Source organism: Vanellus vanellus, assembly GCF_965231255.1.
Source record: "Vanellus vanellus genome assembly, chromosome: 5".
NCBI lineage: Eukaryota > Metazoa > Chordata > Aves > Charadriiformes > Charadriidae > Vanellus > Vanellus vanellus.
In genome coordinates, this window is record NC_138910.1 from 26,927,456 (window position 1) to 26,952,468 (window position 25,013).

Here is a 25,013-nt window from a genome sequence, read left to right on the forward strand (position 1 = left end):
AAATGAAATATGAGTGAGCTGTGGGCAGTGATAATGAAGTTGCAAAAAATAAGACATAATGTTAAAAGTTGGATAACCACCTTTGACTGTTAGTATTGCAGCAGTCGTTGTCCCTCCGTAATCGTTATATACAGTACAACTGTACAGTCCTTGATCTGTCAGCTGGGCATTTAGGATTGTGAGCAGTAGGACACTTCCATTTTGTGATATCTTCAATTTTTCAGACACTTCTATCCTTTCACCTTCATGGGCCCAAAGAAACTCAGAGAAGAATTCATTTTCTAAGCCGCATATGAACTGAGCAGTGTCTCCACACTTCACAGTTAGGTCTCTGAGCTCCAAAAGAATCTTTGGAGGGACATCTTTCATTTTCTGAGCAGTGGCCACAGAGATCCTGGTGCTCTGAGATGTTTGGGAAAGGATTGTTGTGTGCATGGCTTCCATTTCTTCAACTGATGTAGCCTTCATGGTCAAACTTTCTGATACGCTTTCAAAAACCTGTACACCCAATTGCTGTGGCGGTTGTTGCACTGATTTAAATTCCTTTTGATATGTTTTAATGTTCTTTGTGAGAGGAGCAACATGAAGTTCTGATATAGCCTGTGAGCGGATAGACTCTTTTACATCTTTCCCAGAACTTTGCCTACCTAGGGCTTGCACTGTGTGATCAAGTAACAAAAGAACAATATTAGTACCTAAAGAACTTTACTGGGCCATGCTCCGAACAAAATCAAACAGCATGAAGGATGAAAATGAATGATCTTCATTTGAAAACTCAGCATGCCAGATGCACTACGCTCTTGACACAAAGATTATCCGTTCACATATATGAATGACAAGCGATGCCTAAGCTAGTCATGCAGTTGATACACAGTCGATGCTTGTCTCTTCTTTCACTGAAGTTGCCCAGTTTAGTATTGGAAAGTTATTATGGAATATTTTAAGGAGGTATTTTCTTTTTTGTTTTCCCTACAGGATAGTGCAAAATACCTCATTCAATGCTATAAAGATCACTTAATTCCTTGATATAAAAATCTGAATGCCTGCAGTTAAAAAGATTCTATTCTTTGACTAATCTCAAGATACAAATTTGCAAATTTCCAAACGTTACAGCTTAAACAGAAGAAATGAGAGTGGCTGGGTTACAGAGGGTAGGTTCTACTAACATTAGCTGGTAAAGAAAAGGTGTGAAACAAGGAAAGAAGAACATTAGTAACAGTGTAAGAGTGTGGTATACAACAAACTGAATCCCTTTGAAGTAAAAATGGGGCTTTACCTTCTGCAGTGACTGTAAGTGTAGCTGTACAAGTTGTTTCTCCAGCACTATTTCTTGCCTTGCAAGAGTATTGGCCAGCATGCTCTAAGAAAGCATCTACTATTATCAGTGTAGCTGTGCCTGTAGACTCATCAAAGTGGAAAACTAAGTCTTTTGTTGGCAACATGAGATGTTGATTATGAAACCACTGGATTTTTGGTTTGGGCATGCCAGAGACTCTGGCTTGAAATCTGACTGATTCCCCGCTGCGTACCCTGCAGCTTGAAATAGGCTGGATAAAGATGGGCCTTTGGCCAATAGGCTCCTCCTTAAGTGAAACAGATGAAGAAACATGCCAATGGGACTCTGATGTAACTTCTTCAACATTTTTAAATCCTGAAAAGAAGCACGCCAACTTTTAATTTCTTACCCTACACTACAATAAATTTTGTCTCTTATTCAAGATTTTCTTTTCTAACTTGCAACTTAACAGCACGAATTATTCTAATTCATCATTTATAAAATCTGTTGCAAAAAGAAAACAAAATATTTATGGTTAAATAATATCAAGGACAATATAGAACTTAAATAGCAAATTCTCCAGACAATATTTCCGCTCTAAAACTTTGGTCAATGCTTCATCAATTCATGTTAATATAAGCTATTTATTTTAAGCTGCCCAAGTACTTGGTACAAACCTCTATTTAACATGTTTTCCAACCCTTTCAAAGTAACTTCTTTTATACAAAACCTCTTACTAGTTTCTCCTCACAGTCAAATCAAAGAATGTGTAAGCAAAGCAATTCCATTAGAAAGAAGGTTTCTACCATGTTTGGTGCATGACAGATTCTAATACCAGAGAGAATGAAAAGGTGAGGTTCATGGAACATTGATAAAATGTGAAGTAAGTTTTCCTGTGCATGACCAACATCTTGGAGATATAAATGTATTCTGTGGACATTGTAAATGGTAGCAATTGAGTTAAAAGACAACATGAAAGACAGCGACTCACATATAATCATCAGTGTATATTAAGATTAGTATTGAAACATGACCTAAACAAGACATCTTCGTTAATTGCACACTGTACCTTCTAACTTCAAGGTAGCAGTGCTTGTCACTTGGCCTACAGAATTACTAGCCACAAAGGTATAGATTCCTTCATCCTCTGGGTAAGCTTCAGCAATCTCCAGCTGGTAAGTGTCTTCAAACTGAGTCATTCTAAAAAACCGTGATGGTTTGATCTCTCTCTCTTTGCTGTACCAAGAGACTTTCAGATCTGCTCAAGCAACAGAAAGAAGAAAAAATGTGTAAGTTATTATATTAGACTTGTAAGTAAACACTATTTTTACATTTATATCTCTCAGAAATCTTGATCTCAAGTATCTTTTTTAAGTTTGAATGTGCCTTGTATTTCTTTGGTAAAGTATGGTCAGTGGAAAGTGCTTTCAAGTTTTGATTCCTGCATTGAAAATAATTGTACGGAAAAACTGATTCTGGTGCTGTTATATTCCTGAGTAAAAGTATTTTTTCCTTTCCCATCTTAATGTATAAGTTTAAAAATATTTTGCTACTACTAAAATCAGTGAAAATCTGATTTTTAAAAAGGGATTAAAGAGGCTATAAAATGAGTTGAGTTGAACAGGTTAAAGAAATTAAAATGGAATATCCTTTTTCTAAAGACAGTACTTTGCCTCTTTTTTTTGCAAATATTCTACATTTTGCCCCCCACGTTTCTCAACAAAGGTCCCGTCTTTGTACTTTTGTAAAATTCTTAAATAAAATGTTGTGTTATTTGATTTGTATAGATTCTTACGGACTTGGGAAAGAAGAGGACTGAAGCAGACTTTAACCTTTCCTCTCCACCTGGCACTGTATTACATCATGAATCAAATGTTTTCACACAAATAGCATGCTATTACTGTTATCAGAAGAAAGAGACAGTGTTTTCAATATACAGCTGCACTGTCTCTACCATTAAACAACTGTATTTGCAATAATAGAAACATAAAATCGTCCAGCTTGGAAGGGACCTTTACGATCAAGTCCAATCATCAACGTAACACTGCCTAAACCACCACTTAACGGTGTCCCTAAGCACTACATCCATCCGTCTTTTAAATACCTCCAGGGATGCAATTCCACCACTTCCCTGGGCAGCCTGTTCCAATGCTTGATAACCCTTCTGGTGAAGAAATTTTTCCTAATATCCAATCTAAACCTCATCATTATCACATATTACCTAACCTAATATAAAAGGTTTTCACAACACAAGTGAGAAGTATGCAAATTCATTCGGGTACACTATTCAATAAAGGAAATTTTCGATAAGAAAAAGAATGCAATTGCAGTTAACTGTTTGCAGATTGATAGGAAATACTTAGGAATATTAGGATAAAGGTTGAGGCATAGTTTCAGTCTGTTTAAGTAATTGATGTGACACTGTGTCATCATAAACTTTGTCATGTTCATTTAATATGATAATGCTTTTCCACCACGATAGTTCGTGTAATGAAACCGCATTACTCACTGACAGTTTTCCAACAGCAGTTAGCATTTGAAATGCTGAGAAGTTTCTAAAGACAAATTTTTCAAAACAGACCTTCTTTTTAGAAATGCTTAATGTTTATGACTGTTTATAACTTCCCTGTGCTTGATGCCATCTTCGACATATGACTTGCTTAACTGGTAGTTGTCAGCAGTAACACTTTTCTGTGTGCATATATCAAATAACTGTACTTCTAGAGAAAGACTGATCCCAGCACTGTGAGTTCACGATGAAAAATTCTGAGACATGAAAAGATGGTACAGGTTTTTCTTAAACCCACCTGTCCCTGTAACTCTGCACTGAAAACGAGCGGACTGTCCCTCGGACGTAACAGCATCACGTAGTGGTATTATGACCGCGGGTGGATACACTGGCACTTCTAGCTCAGGAGAAACAACTTCTGGGACTAAAGGATAAGAAACAGAAGTCGTTTTTAAAGACAAAGAAGATGACACAAAAGTTGACAATCTCATTTCACAGACATCGTTATGAGCACAGGAAACTCACTTTCCACTGAAAGTGAAGCTGAAGTTGTAGCAACTCCATAATCATTTTTTGCTTCACAGGTGTACACTGCTGCATCTTCAGGGAAAGTTTCAATCAGCAATAGAGTATATTCTTGTGCATCATGAAGAAATTTGCATTTGAAACCCGGAGAAAGCTGTTGATCATCTTTGTACCAGGAAATTTTGGGCTGGGGTTTGCCTGATATCATAGCACAGAAGCGGGCAGGTTTGCCAGACTCCACAGTGGTTGGCTCTAGCTCCTGAATGATCTGGGGTGGCTCTGGAGCTGCAAAATAGGGAAGGTGCAGGGGGAGGGGAGAGAGAAGGAGAGAGACAAATCTCATTATTGATATTTATCAAGGCTTCAAAAAAATTAGCAAGGATTTTTTTTTTTTTTTTAAATCTTGTTATTCCTAGTCTTGCATGCCCGTGAAAATCTGTCCTTTTCCATGATACAGGGGGAATGACCTAGCAGCAAGTGCCTCAGCATATTAGCTGCTTTGGTGTGTTTTCTGTCAAAACGTGTCCAAGAATTGTTAGGCTGATCCCTCTGGCAAGGCATATTTGTCCGTACAAACAATTGAGTTTTATTTGGACTTGAGAATTTCCTGTTCTAAATAAATACAGTGGGGAAAAGAACTGCTATAGCATTTTCATCAGCTAGCCGGCTATTTCAGTAAAAACACTGGGGTACATAAGCATTTTGGTAGTGTTCCAGACATAAGATTCTCTCTGGAATTTTTTTTTTTTTTTTTACTTTCAGAGTTAGATTTCCAGAAATGATATGTAGAAATCAGAAAAAGAAACAGGGTAATAAATACAGTCAGAGAATTGTTTGCGGGGACACATACCATTCACATAAAGAACAACGGAACTCCTATTCCGTCCTGCAACAAAAGTATATTCTCCAGCATCAGAGTAAGTGGTTTCAAAGATGCTCATTCGATGAACTCTCCTTTCCACCACATAACTGTATCTTTCCTCATATTGGAAGTTGATCTCAATACCATCCTTGTACCACTGTGGCTCAATGTCATCTTCATTGACTTCAAATTCAATTTCAGCTCTTTGTCTCTCAATGACCTTTGAACAAGTAGAATAAATACTAGAAATAACATTTGCTTTTGCAGATGGTCCCACATTCCAGTTTCCTAGAAGAAGGCCCTGGCCTTAAGATTACAAATTTTTATGTTAGGACTCTGGCTGGTTAGCTATTGTTGCTTTTCCTTTGCATTATTCTTTGAGTGACAAAGTTAAGAAATATTTATTCTTTTGTATAGGGCATACCTGAATATCTTTACGGATGCTTCTGATACGAATGTCACGACCTTCCACTATCAAATTGGCACTGGATGTGTTTCCACCTGCTACTACAGTGTACTGACCAGCATCAGACATTCTTGTTGAAGGAATGATGAGACGATGGACATATTTCTCTCTCTGAATTTTCATCCTAAGGACATCAGAAAAGAAAATGAACAAGTTATTTTCTGGGGGAAAATACATAACAAAATTCAATATGGTGTAGAAGCAATCATTTACCTGTCACCAATCTGGAGTTCTTGTCCATCCTTCATCCACTGGACCTGAATGTCAGGTTCTGAAATTTCACATTCAAAAATAGCCCTCTTCTTCTCCACAACCTTGATGTCTTTAATATGCTTCCTAAATTCAATGTGACGGGCTAGGGCAGACAAAATATAAAATGAGTGCCATGATGCTATTTAAGCCACTAGAAGTCACTAAATGTACAAATCAAGAGGGCAAATACCTTCCACATATAAAGTGGCTGATGAAGCTGCTTTTCCAGCAACAAAAGTGTATTCTGCAGCATCTCCAAAATGCACATTCCTTATGGAGAGGGAGTGTGTGAGCTTCTTTGTTCGTATCTGGCATTTGTCAGTCGATTTTATTTCTACCCCATTCTTTAGCCATTTATATGAGATACCTTCATAGTTAACAGTAACTTCAAATGTTATTGTATCTTTCTCTTCAGCATTGATGTCTTTTAGCATGGAAGTAATTAGGATGGCTAAAAGAAAAGAAATGGACACGGTTTGTTTTTTTTTTGTTCTGTTTTGCTTTCTTTTAAACACACGTTAACCGGATCAGAGACATTTAAAAGTCTTTAAGACAGATTGTGATTTTTGGTAATATTAAAAGGAAGGCTCTGTGTCCAGAATCAGTACTACAATTAAATTTCCAAGAACTCTTGAATGACATAGGAATCCAAATTCTGATTTGTTCTCGTGGTGACTTGGTTTTTAGCCATGTTGGCCTAAACAGAAGAATCCAGGATCTGACTTTCAAGTTCACAGCTTCTAGTTCTCTTTTAAAAATGTAATTGAGGCTGTTTAGAGTTATTTGAGAACACCTCTACAACAGTGCCAGTTTTGTCTGAATTGCACCAAGTGCATGTATTAACACAAAGTCTATTATTGGTAAGTGCAAAATATTCTGGTTAATTTCATTTTTACGTACGTTTTACAGTCAGAGTTGCACTGACTCGGTCATTTCCACAGACAAACGTGTATTCTGCAGAATCTTCACTGCTTGTGTTCATGATATTGAGCTGATGGAGTTTCCCCTGGACTACGATTTTGAACTTTTCACTCATTTCAATCTCCACACCATTTTTCAACCAAACAGCTGGCACATTGAAATGAGAAACTTCGCATTGAAAAGAGGCAGTTTTGGTCTCAGGGATCTCAATATTTTTCATGGTCTTTGTGATGTGTATGGCTAAGAGGGGAAAAGAAAAGACAAAAAAAAAAAAAAAAGAGAAAGGACTTTTTAAAAGTCAGTGTGTATGGAAGACTGCAAAAAAACAAGAGTAAAAATCAATGAAGTGTCAAGTCAAGTTGTTCAATATGAGCTGGTGTAGCAATTCGTATAATTACTTACTTACAAACTTACAATACTTACTTTCCACAAACAGTTTTGCTTTACACTCAATTTGCCCAACAAGAGCTGTGTATTCCCCGGCATCAGCAGGAGATATGTTATGCAGCATAAGCTTGTGAACTTTCCTTTGAGAGATCATCTTGTATTTATCACTTTGTTTAAGCTCAACATTTTTGTGGAACCACCGGACTGGTACAGTATCATGAGATACACTCAATTCAAAGGAGACAACAGCATTTTCCAAAGCAGTCACATCCTTTGGCTTTTTGATGATCTTGACAGCTTGAGGAAAAAAGTTAGCAAGATTCAGCAGTGTGTTTCATTTGAATTTCCAACCACATATTAAAGTAAATATTCAAACCAGACTGACTTACTTTCCACATGAAGTCTGGCATTTGCTCCTATCTTTCCAAGCTTAAAGCTATAAACAGACTCATCAGTGACAACGCAGTGTTTAACTTTCAGCGTGTGAACAGTTCCTTTCACTGATATTTCATATTTGTCATTTGATTCAAGTTCAACACCATTTTTAATCCACAGAGCTCCTTTCACATCAGGGTGAGTGAGTTCTACACTGAAAACTGCCTCCTGTGTTTCTGTCACAGTCAAGTTCTTTAGTGTCTTCTTTATTTTAACAGCTAGGAAGAAAAAAAAAAAAAAAAACAAAACAGACCAAAATTAAAAATTATAGTAAATGGAATAATCTCAATAAAACTGAATCATGACACTTCATTTTAAAATCTAGTATGTATATATTGATTTATACATTTTCCACCAAAGTGTTGTGCTTGGTATACAAAAAGGAATATTTACTCATAAACAGATTTTTTAATATGTTTGCTACACAACTAGCAAAGAGTGAATTTCTACCTGCTAGCCAGTACCTTGAATAAAATGTGTTTTTATTAAAATACCATGCTAGATTCCAAATATAGAGACTCCAAAATACAGTGAGTTTGCTACCTCAGAAAGAGCATCACAATATTAAAATGTTTTCAAAAAATGAAGCCAAATATGCTTGTATCGCAGAGTCTGATCCAAGACACAGTGAGTGATGCTGGACTGGGTCTTAAAGACATCAACTGGTTGTAAAAAATACTGACCTTCAACCTTCAGTTTGGCAGATGTCTTTGAGCTTGCTATTTCATAGCTATATTCACCCATATCATCCAGTTTTGTGACAGGGATATTGAGCCTTCTCTTTACACCATCAGATTCAGCACGGTACTGATCTGTCATAGCTAAAGGTCTACCATTTTTTAGCCACTGGCCTTCAGATTCAGGATTTGCCACCTCACATTCAAAAACAGCTGCCTGAGACTCAGCCACAGTCAGGTCAGTGAGAGGCTTTGAAATGGCACCACCTGTTGGGAAGCAAAAGCACATGTTTTTGTTGTGTTGCTGTTCAACTTTTCCCCCATACAGAAACGCAACCACGTGAAAAGTTGATGCCGGAATTCTTTGCCCTAGTTTGCAGCACACCCATAGACATTCTGACTTCTGTGAAAAATCAAGAATAGAATGTGACCTGAACACCACAAAAAGATGTTTCTTACTTTTATTCGTTATTTTCATTCATTATTTTATTATCAGCACAGGTATATTGAACATTCAAGACAAAAAAAATCTTTTTTACATTAATTACATCAAGAGTATACCACAGCATTCCATACTATGGCTCTGATTTAGCAAAACGTATAAGCACTTACTTAAAAGCTTTGTGGAATTCGGATTATAATAATCACAAAATACTGTTTTAAAATCGCAGTGAAATAAAAATAAACCTACTAACCTGCTACTATAAGCTTTCCAGCTGTTTTCTGCTCTCCAGCATAAAATGCATATTCTCCTTCATCATCTTTCATCATCTTCACTACAGTCAATTTATATATTTTTCCATGTGCTTCAATTTTATATTTAGGACCAGCCTTGATCTCTTGGCCTTTGAAGTGCCAAATTACATCAATCCCTGAATGGGACAGCTCGACTTCAAAGGATACATTCTGTGTTTCAGTGCAGGTGATGTCATGAAGACCTCTAATAATCTGAATTTCTGTAAAAAAGAATACATTACAAATGTATTGGTTGCTTCCAAAATTTTGTGTTTAAAGAAATAATTTCACAAAGAACTGTGCATCTTAAAGGAAACCTACTTTCAACTGTGACATTGCAACTTGTTTCAACTTTGCCAACCATTAGTTTATACTGTCCTTCATCTGATGCATGGGTTCTGGTAAGCACTAGCCTCTGTTTAGTGCCTTTACATACGGCTTGTACACGTTCATCAGGCTTTATCTGATGATCATTTAGGTACCATTTGGAGGAAGACACATCAGGTGCTGAAACTTTGCATTCAAGGATAGCTTTTGTTCCTTCAACTACGTGAACATCTTTTAGAGGCACCACTATTTCCACACCTGTCAAGTTACAAAAATATTCGTCATTAACAAACCTATGCCTTTAAAAGGTAATCCTAAAGGACCCAAAAATCAAACACACCTTCTAAATCATGATAATGACTTACTGTAAACCGTGATCCGTCCAGTGGTTGACAGTTCAAGACCAGGAACACTAAAAGAGTAAGTTCCAGTATCTTCCTTTGTTGCATCTTCTATCAGCAACATATGTGACTGTTTATCCAACACAATGTGAATACGATCACTTGATTGAATTTCATGACCATCTTTCATCCAGACACCTTCCACATTTTCTAGGGAGACTTTAACTTCAAGTTGTACAATATCTCCCTCACAGACTTTTTGATCAGTAAGTCCTTGAAGAATAGCCATGGGACGAGCTGTGAAACAAAATGAAGTTAATTAATCCTCATAGCAGATAAGCAGAATATTGAATATTAAGGCAGTATGGGATATAGTGATATAGCTATAATACATATTATACTATATTATAGATTTTCTATATCGACAATGTATTAGAAAGACTTACGCTTCATCTTCAGTTTGCAGCGAGTCCTTTTTCCATCAACAACAAAACTATACTCTCCTTGATCATCTTTATTAACATCCTTAATAGTGAGGATTTGGCGACCACGGCGGGACGCAATCACATATTTATGATTGGAAGTCAGCTCAACATCGCCGTGATACCATTTCCCCTCCACGTCTTCTGGGGAAACCTCACATTCAAGTTCACCTGAGAAGGATTCTGGTACTTCAACATCCTCAAGTTCTTTAATAAACTCAACCACAGTACCTACAGGCAAAAATAATTACATCCATGAAAAAGCTTGATTAGATACCCCTGATGAAAACACTTATTAAATGAGCCTAAGAAAATTAATATATATACGGTGTAACCATTTTATATAACTATATCTCCAAACTTTCACACTGGATTCCAAGAGTACGAAAGCAGCTTGAACGTTTCTTAGTGCATTGAGAATCAGTTTAAATCGGTTTATTTCTTCGTGAAGCTGATTTCACTTTAATAGTATTGCATGGTACTGAGCTATGTGCCTCTTTCTTACCTTCAACAGTAAGCTTTGCAGTAGTTTTTATGGATTCGTCTTCTACCAGTGCACAGCTGTAGTCATCAGCATCAGACATTTCAATTGCTAGTACAGAAAGAAAATGAGCCTTTCTGTCTGAGTGCATCCTGTATTTGTCTCCGGAATGAATCTCAATTCCATCCTTAAACCATTTCACTTTGACAAAGGGTTCTGATGTCTCACATTCAAATGTTGCCATGGAGTCTCTCTCTTTAGCAACAATATCTTGTAACGTCTGGGTGAAGCTGATTAACTGTTTGGCTGCAAAACAACATGTAATAAATCAACAGTGAAATGACCATATAGACTTAACACACTATGACAAGCAGTAGGATAAAAGTAAGAGAATCTAAATTACCTTGTACTAACAGGAAAGCATGGCTAGAAGTTTCACCAGCTATATTGACTGCTTTCACCATGATGCTGGCAGAATCATCAGAAGTCACGTCTCTGATGACTAATTCGCAAACATTATCTTCAGGCCAGTACCAATACACACGATCAGTCCTTTCAATCTGCACACCATTTTTGAACCACTGGCACTCAGGGTCTGGTTTTCCCACCACTCTCACACGGAAGTGTGCATCTGTCCCCTGGGCTACAGTCTGGCTTTGAATTCGTTCAAATATCTTGGGAGCCTCCATGCTTGGACTAAGCTCAACCTTCTCTGGTTTGAATGTTGGAATGGTGATTTTGCCTTCAGGAGGAAGTGCTTTCTTCTCTTCCTCTGGGATCTCTTTGGTCCAGTGAAGAAGTTCTTCTTTTGTCTTTTTTAACATTTCTTCATACGATTCATCTTTTTTGCGAGACTTTAGTTCCACAGCAGTGATGGCTTCATAATAGCCCTCTTCTGTCCTGCGCTTGAATTTACTACGCAGCTCTTCAGATTCCTCTGAAAGCTTCTCATGAGTGATTCTTTCAGCCCTTTTCAGTTTCACCACTTCTTTGGTTGTTGCCTCTGCAGGTTTGTCTACCTTCTGTACCTCAAAGAGAAGTTTCCCAGGCTCTGTCACTACAGGCTCGTGTTTGGGTTCAGGAGCACGACGAAGAACAGATCTGAAGTCTTCCCTCTGCTGGATCTCAAGTCTCACCTTATGTTCAATAAATCCTTCTGGATTCTCTGCAGTGACTTTCACCTCTCCTGTGTCATACGATTTACAGTCCACAATATCCAGGTAGTAGATTCCATCATAACGGAGCCTAAACCTTTTGCTCTTACGGATGAGCTGTCCATTGAGGTACCAGTTGACCTTGGGCAAAGGATAGCCAGTCACACGGCAGCGGAACCGCGCTGTTTCACCTTCCAAGACTCTTGCAGGTTCGGGAACCAAAACAATTTCTGGTTTTTGTTTTTCCTTTTGGTCCACTGCAACTGCAGGAAGAGCACCCTCATGGGCCATTCTTTCTAACTCTTCAATTCGCTGCAGTCCCCTTCTGCCTTCTGGCAACTGGGATTCTTCCACAAGGCTTTTCTCATCCTTCACGATCAGAGTAGCGGATGTATGGTCTGTACCATATTTGTTAGTTGCCCTGCAAGTGATCACTCCACTATCTCTGGAATAGGCTACTCCATAGTCCAGGCTACAGTACCCAAACTCATTGATCATGCGGAGTCTGTTAGCTGCTTCCAAGGGTTTGCCATCATGCAACCACTCCACCACCATGGTTGGGTCACCAATTGGTGTAAGCCTGCACTCAAAGTGTGCTGGTCCAAATTGCTTGAGCCTTAAAGATGTGAGCTTCTTCTTAAAAAATGGTTTCTGCTGCTTTTCTTTGTCATAGAGGTCTCCTTCCTCCCATTGTTCTTGACCGTAACGCAAATGGAGAGGCTCTAACTCTGGTGCTGCAATCTCCTTGGCTTTGTAAGTTCCTTTTGGAATGATTAATCTTCTTTCTGGCTCAGGTTCTGCATGTTCAACTTCAACATTTACTTTGCACCGAGTAGTGTCCCGCCCAGCTTTATTGATAGCAGTAGCAGTATACCATGCAGCATCTTGTCTGGCAGTAGATTCAATTTTAAGGGCAGCTGCCCCTTTGGTTCCCTCAATCCTGAAATATTAAAACAATTTTTTTAACCTTTTTTGCACTTCTTTGTTATTAATTTATGTCCTTGTTCAAAATTAGGTCAAAGCCTCTAAAGGCAAACCTCTGGAGGAAATAAACAAGTTGTTAATGTTTATTCATGTTTATGGGTGCAGTGCCTAAGAATCAAACAGATAAGGAAAATAAAAACCAGTCTTGAATTCAGTGGCAGTTTTGCCTGCAGAGGACTTCAAAATCAGAGACAGGTAAAGGTTCCTTAAATCTCTGCTGTAAAAGCGTTAGCTTTGCAGAATACAAAATACACCAGCTGGAAAAAATGGATCGAGGCCTACAAGTCATTTTATATCTTTTAGCCTTGCTGCAATGCAAAAGGTGTTGGTAGCCTTGGTAGCCATTGGACTAAGCCCTTAGTGAACCCCTTCGATGGAAGCAACGGTATTCAGCACGCTGTAGGAGTGTGATTATTAACTCCTTTACTATTTAAAGTAAATAAACTTGCTTACTTTATTTGAGGGTATTTATGAGGTACAATGATGTCACTGTTCTTCAGCCACACAATGTCAGGATTAGGGTTACCAGTAGCTTTCACTGCCATCTGCAGTCTAGAGCCCTCCTTTACACTAACATTCTTCAGCCTTTCCACAAAGTGTGGTCTGACTAGGTCTTCCTTAGCTGCAAGAGCAAGGGTAAGTTATCACAAGAGGAAGTGACATAACAATGTTTTTTTATCAGAAACACTCCTCAGGCTCCTAAAAATGGCATGCACAGTAGATACCTTCCACAGTCAGCGTCATTGAGACCGAAGCTTTGCCTGCCCTATTCTGAGCGATTACAGCCCATTCTCCGGAGTCATCAGGCATAGCAGGAACAATGATCAATGACTGGGTGCCATCTTCTTTAATCACTATTTTATGGGTGTAGTCATTAACCACTTGTTGACCTGCGGGTACACATGAAAAAAAAAAAAAGTTGCACTCAAAACAGTGTCTCAACAAGACACAAAATGTATATCAGGTTATTTTTTTTTAAGATAATTTGTTGATGAAAACGAGGTTGATGTACCATTATGAAACCAGTATGTCTCTGGCATAGGTCTGCCAACAACTTTTAAGTCAAATCTTGCTGTCTGCCCCTGTGAACATTTAAATGACGTAGGTTTCAGCACAAAAACTGGCTTATATAGTCTCTCCAGCTGTCCTTCATCAGTTTCTTCTAATCTGCGGGCAGGAGACCGAGAAGGAGAACTGCGGGCAGGAGACCGGCTTGGAGAACGTGGAGAAATAGACCTGGAAGGAAAAGATAAGACAGATGTGTATGACAATGTCATGTAGCAGTCGACTGACATGATGAATGGGGTTCAACTTTTGCCTTTAGCATAATTTATTTTAAACAGGTTAATCAATTTATGTGAGAAATTTTGACAAAAAATAATTGCAGTCAATTTTCTTTCAATTTGTATAGCTGAATACTATTAGGATACACCACAGCCAGGGAAATTTGGGGGTTTTGGATACTGTATGGATATGGATGCAATCCTGTGTACGTTTGTGTGTGTGTGCATATCTATACGAAGACAGAACACAGTACATGGCAACACTGGATTTTTTCTGTCATAGAAATACAGCTATTTTGAGAGTGGGAAGAAAGAGTTGCAGTAAGTACTAAAACTCCAAGTGAAGAAGAATTTTATTTTCCAAAACATGAGTACTTTAAGAAATAAATACGTTTGCTGAGATTGTAAATCTGATACTGTGACTGGATATGCATGTGAATGATGGTACTCTGGGAACTGCAGGGCTCATTAAGAAGGCAAATCAGACAAAGAGTTGGCACATAAATCGATTTAAGCCATGAAAACGGCATTTAAAACTTCTTTAGAGGTATGAAAACTCCAATAACTTAAGCTGTTTATCTGCTGCGTAATGAGCTTTTGGACTGTCTATCACAGCAGACTGAAGTCTCATGAAATTTATACATTAGTGTGTACCTACCTATATCTTCTCATAACTTCTGGTCCTGGCATATAACCTGGAGCTGCTGTGGGTGCAACTGGTTCAACGTAGAGTTTTGCTGAGCAAATGGCATTTCCTTTCATATTACTGGCAAAGACAGTATAAATTCCTTCATCTTCAGGTAAAACAACAGGTAAACGCAGACTGGCACTGCCATCTTGCAGAACTTCCATGTGGTAACGCTCTCCATGCCTTATGCGCTTACCATCTTTGTACCATGCAATCTGCACAGAAAGAAACAGTGGAATGCTATGTGAGCTCTCCTAAAAACAAAGATCCAGTAATGATCCATGCACACAACATATTACAACTTCTTATTTTTCAGCTGATGCATCATCATACAGATGTGTTAACATATCTGTTAACTTTAACATTTTTACTTGAAATAAGTAAGACTAAAGTGACATGCTTTCACAGTAGCCTGAAATATAACTTTTGGAGCTAGAAGCAGATATAAAGCCCATTTTGACAAAGAGCAAAGTGACCTACACCAGACTCGCTACTGTGTTCCACGCTTGTGTGACCTAACTCAAGAGATACTCAGAAGCAAGACCAAATTAACTGGTAAATCTAACCTACCTCTGAACTGGCTAATGAACATAACACTATCTGGTTAAGGGGTGAAAGGAAAATTTAGCTTGATATCAAAACAAAAGACTGGATTTCCTTTGAGATTTGCTGTTTTCCATGCAGAATATAGCATGCCTGACAACAAGATGTTAAGGGATTTTTTCAAGTGGAGCACCAGATGGTTTTTTTAAATAGATTAATGTCATACAGGTTTGGGGTACCTTTGGCAGTGGATATCCAGTTGTCTTGCAATGGAAAGTAACTCCTGTCCCTTCAAAGGTTCTGTAATTCTTTAGTCTTAAATCAAATCCTGCTTCTACAGCTTCAGATTCAGAAATATCAACCATCATCTCCTCTCCATCTTCTTCGAGAAGTTCATCTAAGGTGGTCTTAATAATTCTGAGTTCAATTTCCTTGATAAGTCTTTCTTCAAAAGAAGAAATATGGAATTCCTATGTAGACAAGCAAAAACATTAGTTCTGTGTGTCAGATAATGACTTTGTAAAGAAACATTTGCACTGGTAAAATGTCAGTATACAAAACGAATATGGAGTGGTAGACATACCTCATCTTCTACAAAAGTTCTGACCATCACTGTATCTTTCGCCATTTTCTTCCTAATTAAGGCTTGTTCTTTTTCATATTCTTTTTCAAAGTCACCGTATGAAATAGCTGGGGCTACCTCAGCCACTTTAGGTTCCTGTACATATGCAGTCACCTGAGTTTGGTACATTTCTTGTTGCGATTTTATGTAGGCTTCATAATCAGCTAAGAATTAAGAACATGTTAATTTTGATAAGTTTTTGTGGTTTTTACTGAACTGAATAGAGAAAACAAGTACAAGCTTATTTTACTGTTTTTAGTGATTCAAGCAGAGTTTCTGTCTGTTTAGTCAATAAAATACAAACAGCAATAAAATGAAAAGACTGATGCCCTCAGATGAGCTTTATAAACAGGTAAAAGTTTTACTGTGCTATTTAGGTGTTCTAGTTCTCAAAGTGGAAGCACTTATAGAGACTATTTTACAATTTCTTTAATGCGGCTCTGCCTCCTGCAAACTTTCATGCGTTTTCAAGGACAATTAAAAAAAAAAAAAAAAACAAACCCAAAACTTTGCTTGTAAAATAACAACCTATTACTTCATTAACCTCCTTTCCCCACATCACTCTCTGAATGTCTTATGTTACGTAGACTGTTGTGGACATCAAAAGAAGAAGGCTCCTATAGCTACACATTCTAGCAAAGAACAAAAGTCCTTCAAGAACCTGATGTCGAATACTCTGTCTTGCAGAAATGGAGCCACCAGATCTCCCTGTACATTTCTTGAATTGACCAAACTAAGCTGCAAAGAATTTGCAGCAAAATTTAAAATATTTTTCCCATTTTAAAGTTAATTTTAAGAAATATTTTTCCCACTTCTTTAATCTACAATGTACCTTCTTCTAGTAAGGAGACCGTTGCAGAAGCTTCTCCGTGTTTATTACGAACAACAATAGTATATTCTCCGGCATCGTCGGCAAAAGTCATGGAAATTTCAAGTTTGCATTCCCCGGTTTCTCTTTTGTAACTCACTTTGTATCTATAGAAAAATAAAGGTAGAAGCTCTCCATAATTCTGATGAACAGACTTTCTAGTGTATTTGCTTTTAGTTATGCAATTAATCAGAATCGCTCCTAAATTGTACAAGACAAAAAAAAGAGAAACTTTTGCAGGCAATTCTCATTCAAATCTGCAGAACAGAGTAGGAAAAGTAACTATGCTGGAACTGAAGTACAAGTCTACTTTCTTTCTGTTGTCACTCAAATAAATGGGATGTAAAGATCAGTACTGAAATATCAGAGATTTAATTATCAGACACAGTAAAATGGTATATGCTGCATGCACATAGTTTGTCCTAATATGGGCCATTTTAGCATGATATATTTCAAGAATGTTACAAATCTATTTTTTTTTTCTCTGCTAGAAAGTGTGTTGCTTTCTGTAGACAATATTTGCATAGACAGAATGCAAACATTGCATAGACAGAATAAAACTAAATGCAAAACTTCTTCCTGATTTGTTTTTAAGGATATGCAGCGTTTTTCATTTTATAGTCTTTTCACGGAATCACAGAGTTTTCAGAGTTGGAAGGGACCTCTAGAGATCCTCTAGTCCAACTCCCCTGCTAAAGCAGGATTGCCCAGAGCACATTACTCAGGACTGCATCCAGGCGGGTCTTGAAAATCTCCAGAGAAGGGGACTCCACAACCTCTGTGGGCAGCCTGCTCCAGTGCTCCGTCACCCTCACCGTAAAGAAGTGTTTCCGTGTATTTGAACGGAACTTCCTATGTTCTAACTTGTGCCCGTTTTGAATATTTGTATTTTAAAACTTAGCATCCTTCTGAAGTGTCACATTAAGACATGATCCTATGATTTTTCCATATAAAAAGTAAAATTTTTGTGATGTTATTTGGCTCACCATCAGTAAAGGCATAAAAATTATGGTACTGTCCATTAAATGTTCTTTAAAAATATGTTTAAACAGCTTTTGTGTGTTATATTCAAAGTACCTGTAGCCAGTCGTTAGAGGAACTCCACCTTTTTTCCAGTAGACATGTGGCTTTGGGTTGCCCCCTACTTGGCATTCGAAAATAATGCTCCCACCTTCAATTAATTTATGTACCATGGGTTTTCTTATGAAGAAAGGAGGTATGGGTTCTCCCGATACTTCCTCTGCTGCAGCAGAGACATCTTCCATTACAATGTCCTTTGTCTCCACATAGCTGAAATAAGATTCCAGTGCACGTAAGTGAGCTGATGTCTGAAGCTCTCATAAATAGAATGCAAGAAACTAATGACCACAGTAGGAGCAGTCTGTTTAGGAAAGTAACTTTACCGTTTCTCTTCTGTAACAGCCTTCTCGGAAATGGTTTCTCGAGTCTCAATTTCTTCTGAAACTGCAAGGCAAATATGATATAGTGGATTTTAAAATACTTTAATAGTGCTTAGGCAGTGAGCTTGGTTGGCACAAAGAGAGAGGAGGTTAAATATTTGGCTCAGAGGGCCAGATACTTCCACTTCGGAAGCATGTTAAGAGTCTCCATCAGCATGTAATATGCCTTTTTCTCATATTCTTCCAACCATGTTACCTAACTGTCCTGGAATACAATTCAAGGCCTATGTTCTACTTGGGAGCTTACAAGTAATATGCAGGTAACAAAATTATAATCTTCCTACAGTGATAAATATACTTACCTTTCACGTATAAGTGGCAAGATGTGCTGACACTGCCAGCCTTATTGGTAGCGGTGCAGGTAAATCTTCCACTGTCTTCTGCAAAGGCTTCACGAATCACAAGGCGAGCAAGCCCTGCTTTGAAAGTGATCTGGAAGTCCATTGAGCTCTCAATCTTGTAGTCTTCCCTGTACCATGTCACAGTAGGCTGAGGATGACCAGAGATATGGCACTCCAGGGTGACAGACTCTCCTTCAGTCACAGTCTTATTTTTGAGGCCCTGTGTGACAAAACGTAAGTATCATAGTCAGTATATACTTTCACTACTGAACAGACATTTAAATAACTAGAACCTATTTGAATGGAAAATGTAATGTCTACTTCAAAACACTGTTCCTTTCAGAAGAGTATGCAGGAAAAAAAAGGCATTTTCCAAAGAGACGTATTTGAAATTGGATTTGGGATCTCTGAACATTACTGTTATTATCAAGAAAATGAAAAGGTAGGTTGATGTTTATGCAGATTATGGTGAGAAATTGTTTCCCTGCAGCAAAGGTCAGTCTACTGTGTGACATAATTGTGAAGAATCACCCCCATAACAGACATCCAGAATAGTTTTTATCAGAGATAAATTGTGTGGCTGAGTAAGTCTAATACAGCATTTAAAAGATTAAATAAAGCCAAATTATCATGATCAGGTTTTCAAAGATGAAAGTTAGAATACAAAACAGGTGAAAACATAGTGTCACTCCCCCAATCTGCATACAAATTACTTACAGAGACTAAGGTGGGTGGAGTAGCAGGGATTTCTGCAGGCACAGGAACTCTGGCAGTTTCTGTCACCTAGGTTGTTTAAAGCAGAGTTAATAAAAACTTAACAAAGCCAAGGACATAAGCAGCAGAATTTAAATAAGAAAAGAAACTGGGTAAAGAGAGCCTTTTGTTTGCCATAGGTAAATACCAGGTCCTCAGAAGGATTTGTACAAAACAACAAAGATAAAAGTCAGCAGAAAGTAAAAGCGGAAAATTGCAAGGACAAAACAACAAACAAGTGAGGCTTTTTTAAGATAAAAGTCAAAGTGATGGAATTTGCTGAATAACGTACCTTCGCTTCACCTTCCTTCCGTAACACCAAGTGTTCTTCCTGCACTGCTTCACCTTTAAAGCTTACACCTGTCTCTTTTTTAGTCTCAACATCATAGCGACTTTTATAGGTCTCAGCAGCCTCTCCAAAGGGAAACTGTGGAGATGCAACAGGCTCTGCTTTTACCCTGACTTCATGTGGCTTTAGCTGAGGTGGTTTCACAGACTTGGTGATCTTTTGCACAGCAGAAGTAGCTGATAACTCTTTTTCCAGAGTAGCCATGGCAGATCCAGCTATTGAAACCTAGTGAACAGAAAAGAAAGAGTTACAGCTTGGTTGTTGTCTTGTTTTCAAAGGTGACAGTGTATTTCTTGAGCAGATCGCATATGCACCAGTTGCTTCCTTAGTTACTAATTAGTTGGCATTGCAAAAGCTAGATATACAAAAATTACTTCTAGTTTTAGATTGCAGTAGTAGAATACTGGAGATATCCCTATATTACTGTTGATGTTGTCTAACATTTAAATATTTTCTCTTTTTTTACTTTAGAATTTGATCTTTAAATGGTCAAGAAGCTCTTAAGTGCTACATGAGAAATGTCCTCTAAATTTATTCGCTTGAGGCCTTAGCTTTCCTTTTATTCAGTCTGATACAGCAATAAACAATACTACTAATTACATAACTCTCAGTGATTTAAATAACCAAAGAGATTTCAAAATGCTATTGTAAGTGTAATAACTTTGGAAAACATACATAAAACTTTAAAGATGAAAATATTTTAGGTAATTTTTATAGTATTTAATTCTTTTTAAAGGAAAAAACAGTTTGTTTTTAAAGTCCAGGTGGAGAGAGAAAGTATCCTTGAATGAGAAAATTAATTAAATGGGAGCTTTTCATATTATGTGAAGGAGTCGACCAGAAGAATGGAAAAAATAACATTAAAAATGGATGGTGTCATTATACAGTCTGGACTTTTTCTGTTTCAAAAATTAACTTAGTATGTAGTAATCCGCAAGGAAGAAAGAAGCACTGTTTTCAATGCACTAGTGAACTGACGCACACGATAAGATTGAAAAGGGACAGTCCTGCTCTTTAGAAAACATAAGTTGTATGACAAATATTTGTGCTTTCACTGTATGGCATGAAGTATTGAAGCTGCATCCTTAAACAGATGAAAAGCTTGTTTAAATAACTAATACTTACAAATCACATTTTAGTAGTCCCTGTGTCTATTTACAGCACTACTCTTTATTAGTCAAACAAGCCAACAAAAACAACCGTAGAGCACACAATTATTCTTCTTCCTGGGAAAGCCCCATACTGGAGTGGGAGGAAAAATCAGACGGAGTGGGTAACTGACTGGTTATTATCAATGAGCATGCTGCCCTTCTTGGATAGAGTTTTCACTTCTCACCTCATATGTATGATCTGCTTTAGGAACAGCAATTTTGGAGACTGTGAAGTGAGGACTTGCTGTGCGGGGTCGCGGGTGTTCAACGTGAATTGTCTTCTCAGTTTCTGCTGCTCTTTTAATCTACACAAAGCCATGAAAAAAAGTTGTTGAGAATGTGATGCTGTCCTCCAAACTGAAACAGATGTCACTGGGACATGGGTTTTGGAAAAGAACGCAAGTTAAACTGAGTCTAACCTCTGTTGATATATGAACCTGCTTCTTTTCAGCAGCTGAGATATGTTTCTCAGGAGGAACATAGACAGTTTTAACTTCTTTCGTGACAACGTGACGTTCTGCTGGAGCCTCAGCAGCATGGTCTGTTACAGTGTGCTCTTTATAGCCATATTCCAAAGTTTTCTGCTTTACGTAGGCTTCATCTGCTTGTTCTGCCTCCCAGGGTGATCGAACGCGTGCATGATCAACTGCTGCAACGACTGTAGCTACAGCTTCAGCCCTTTTTCCAGCTTCAGTCTGGAGATAACATTGGCAGAATTTACACAAATATTTGTCATTATATCAAAGGCTTGCATATCTGGCAAATACTTATAAATATAATGCTCAGTAAAGTATATTCCAGGCAAAGAGAGTGTGCATAGATATGCAAAAGTAATAATGTAAACATTAAATGTGTTCACCCATAAATACACTTCAGAGTCAGTAGATTCAAATATAGACACACTTTTTCTAAGCTCTCTCTATGCATATTCAGAACATATCTATGTTTGTGTGCTTTATACATATCAATATTTGTATGCAAGCCCACTTTTAATACTTTATAGTCACATTTATGGCTACTTGTCTAAGAGTAAGGCGGGTACGTAAAAGTGAACACAATTTCAAAGTCAGTATGCTCATCAGCTCCCTATAACTGTTAAAAGCTACTAAAAATGTAGAGAATGTGTCCAGCATCTGATGTGAATGTATTTACGGAGGAATATACCCACAAAATTTTTCACCACGGACATTTCTGTTAATTCAGTGCTAATCTATTTTAAATTAATTTACAAAAGGAAAACAGAGCTTTCTGACAAATTGGAAATAATGCATTTGTATCAGGACTTTTATCTGTTTCTAATAACTGATAAATACTGTCAACTTCTATGTTATCGGGGTCCAAATTTCTGCCCAGTCAGCCAACAGTAGGTAATAGGATGATTACTACTAATGTTTATTATTACTGTCATAACAGATCTGGATGTAGCAACAGAGCATATGACTTGTAGATGGAAAAAAATAGTAATAGATAATTTCATGCTGATTTTAAAATCATTGTCACCTTAAACTAAGAAAACTTAAGCAAGGCCAAAATGTGATTGTTTACAGAGATTTTGGTTGATTATTAAAGCTGTGTTTATGTAACAGAGACATCTTATTCAGTATCGTTGCCGATTTCAAAATCATTGTCTATACCAAGTTGAATTTGGCCCTAAATTTGCATCATCTAACAAGGAACTGTAATCTCTCAGCAGTCTGACTCCTCTGAGTGACTTTTATATGCTATGCTCTTTCAATTATATTTTATTAAAGTATTTTGTGAATGTACCATACTGTTTCTAACAAAGTAGATAGATAGACTTTAAATAAAAACTGTTGGCAACTATGCTATTTTGCCACATATGAGAGTTCCTGGCTATATTATAATAGAAAAGCTTTTCTACTGTGGGAGTCCTACTGGAACAGAGCAGTGTCTGATTGTCAGAAGTAACAAACTGGACGGACTTGAATGGATATTGAAGTTTGCATTGTACGAAGAACAACACGATTCAAACCTTAATAGAGAGAGGTTGTTTCATCTGACAACCGTAAAATGGCAAGGAATCGTCTTGTAGAAAAAAAGGTTGCAGAGTCAGAACTTTGGGCAAGTAAACATTGCTTTGAAGTCATTGGTAGGAAATAGGCTTTCAGAGGGAAATCCGACTGTAGTTTTAAAAGTGGCATTTCCTAACAACGTGAGACACACCAACTTAATCACACTGGCTCTCTTACTTACAATCATCCCACTTAATGGGTATGTTTCCAGCAATTAATGTGAGGTCATTTTATTGTATCCAAGTAGCTTTTACAAGGTGAGGTTTGCAGATAAAACAAATTGTTACAGTGCATTTCACATCTGCAACAGCTATATTCACCTGATCATAAGCTAGATGAATTTGTTCTTGCTTGGATGTAATTTCTTCTCTAGTTCTGGACACCGTGACTGGTGCTTTGGTTTTATCAGTGGCAATTATTTTCGGAACTACAGTAGTTTTCTTAGCTTCCTTTTTAATCTAGTTATTATAGCAGAAATGAAAGTTTCAGTTACATATGATCAAAGAAATTTGAACAATGTGAATGCATTTTGGAATGGGAACGGGGCAGGAGAATTAAGGGGTTAGATCATTGTGCACTGCACACCGCTCTGTATTATATGTATACTGATAAGTATTGTTATACCCTGACACCTATTTAAATGTAAGTAATGATTTAAAAAAAAAAAAAAAAAGCTAAAATGCATTTCAGGAGTCAGTCAGTTCATTCCACTGGTCAGTCAGAAGAGAATTACGGACATCCTATTAATGAAAACAGTTAGGAGAGAAGGATAGAGATGGAATAATACAGTGTAATTAAGAGTAGTTCTTAAAGTTTGTAAGTGGAATAAATCTTAGAAAAAAGGAGCCAGAAATGTATAGTTAGTATTTTTTGAGGGACACATAAGGTTTGTAAAGAAGAGAGGGTAGAAAACCAAATATGGTTGTAGTAACGCTATTCACCTTTTCATGGGTTATGCTGACTTGTTCTTGTTTGGTAGCAATTCCTTCTTTACTTTTCGATATTATGACCGGTGTTTTAGGTTTATCAGTGGTAATTACTACCTTAGGTACAGAAGGTTTCATATCTTCCTTTCTTATCTAGTTTTTATGGTAAAGAAAAATAATAGTAATCAATTATGCCCGTTGTCAAAATTACGCAGCTTTTTGGGAAAGTGGGACAAGGTTTGAGAACGTATATCAATGAGAGAAAAACATCACCTGAGAAATGAAATAATTCCTTTGTACAGACCAAGTTATAGCCTATCTTCTATGCTATCTGAACAAAGTGCATTCAAAGTCAGTAACACATTGCATTAATCTGTGTGTAAATTAAAGAAGAATCTTCCCACTTCCTAGTTAATTGTGATATATCATCGTTATGTTTTGTAGAAACTGTTTGCATAAAAATGAGTATTACTGACTCAATATTTACTCCCATCAGTAGATGAAACTTTCATTGGTTACTCCAATAAACAATGGTTCCACAATATGGTCTAGCAGATACATTCAGTCCTCACACAACTATGAAGTTCATTAAATCAAACTCCACACGTAAATATCATATCGTGAGAGAGGACCTTTACAATTTGCCTTCGGAAATCTACCTTCAGGCAAAAAGCAAAGGTCATTAAGCACGAGACGAAACTCCGAGTACCCTGACAATAAAGCCACGATGCGCAAAACGAAGGGCAGCTGCATTCATCCTCTGTAGGCAGAGCTGCTATGGAGGCAGTAGAACGGGACCTGCAATGCTGGGCCTCTGTTTGGGATACCTTGCTCTATAAACCTCGCGTTTTGTAATCTTCCCTTCATAAAGAAGCAGAACAAAGGTACATAGCGCATTTGATGAAGAAAGAGGTTTCGTAAACTTATTACAGTGTAACAATGAGCTAAACATTTGTAACATTTATTTACCTTTTCGTGAGCAACATGCACTTGCTCGTGTCTGGTAGATATTTCTTCTCTAGCTCTTGATATCCCTTGTTGTTCTTTGGCTTTGTCTGTGGCAATTACTACTGTGGGTACCGGAGTCTTCTCTGGTTCTTTTCTTACCTGGATGTTTACAAATAAAGGAATTTAAATGATACATTTTTTAAAAATATAAGATATGTGATTTTCGATGCATTT

General features: G+C 37.5%; 1 protein-coding gene across 1 annotated transcript in view; it reads right to left on the bottom strand.

Annotated features, from left to right (window-relative positions):
• Positions 1-25,013, bottom strand: part of TTN (titin) — a 244,271-nt gene that overhangs the window by 206,116 nt on the left and 13,142 nt on the right. The window contains exons 10-42 of the mRNA XM_082483816.1: positions 24,801-24,938; positions 23,847-23,984; positions 21,292-21,567; positions 21,058-21,177; positions 19,665-19,946; positions 19,337-19,402; positions 18,581-18,839; positions 18,222-18,282; positions 17,896-18,108; positions 16,783-16,925; positions 15,912-16,114; positions 15,568-15,798; positions 14,756-15,000; positions 13,827-14,050; positions 13,540-13,704; positions 13,268-13,436; positions 11,080-12,770; positions 10,701-10,982; positions 10,160-10,426; positions 9,738-10,010; positions 9,367-9,630; positions 9,006-9,266; positions 8,317-8,577; positions 7,588-7,851; positions 7,235-7,495; positions 6,791-7,051; positions 6,081-6,341; positions 5,852-5,993; positions 5,597-5,762; positions 5,161-5,392; positions 4,311-4,595; positions 4,084-4,209; positions 2,346-2,534 (exon numbers count right to left, since the gene is read on the bottom strand). Of these exons, the coding sequence (XP_082339942.1) occupies positions 2,346-2,534; positions 4,084-4,209; positions 4,311-4,595; positions 5,161-5,392; positions 5,597-5,762; positions 5,852-5,993; positions 6,081-6,341; positions 6,791-7,051; positions 7,235-7,495; positions 7,588-7,851; positions 8,317-8,577; positions 9,006-9,266; positions 9,367-9,630; positions 9,738-10,010; positions 10,160-10,426; positions 10,701-10,982; positions 11,080-12,770; positions 13,268-13,436; positions 13,540-13,704; positions 13,827-14,050; positions 14,756-15,000; positions 15,568-15,798; positions 15,912-16,114; positions 16,783-16,925; positions 17,896-18,108; positions 18,222-18,282; positions 18,581-18,839; positions 19,337-19,402; positions 19,665-19,946; positions 21,058-21,177; positions 21,292-21,567; positions 23,847-23,984; positions 24,801-24,938 (8,419 nt within the window). The remainder of the gene's footprint in view (positions 1-2,345; positions 2,535-4,083; positions 4,210-4,310; positions 4,596-5,160; positions 5,393-5,596; positions 5,763-5,851; positions 5,994-6,080; positions 6,342-6,790; positions 7,052-7,234; positions 7,496-7,587; positions 7,852-8,316; positions 8,578-9,005; positions 9,267-9,366; positions 9,631-9,737; positions 10,011-10,159; positions 10,427-10,700; positions 10,983-11,079; positions 12,771-13,267; positions 13,437-13,539; positions 13,705-13,826; positions 14,051-14,755; positions 15,001-15,567; positions 15,799-15,911; positions 16,115-16,782; positions 16,926-17,895; positions 18,109-18,221; positions 18,283-18,580; positions 18,840-19,336; positions 19,403-19,664; positions 19,947-21,057; positions 21,178-21,291; positions 21,568-23,846; positions 23,985-24,800; positions 24,939-25,013) is intronic.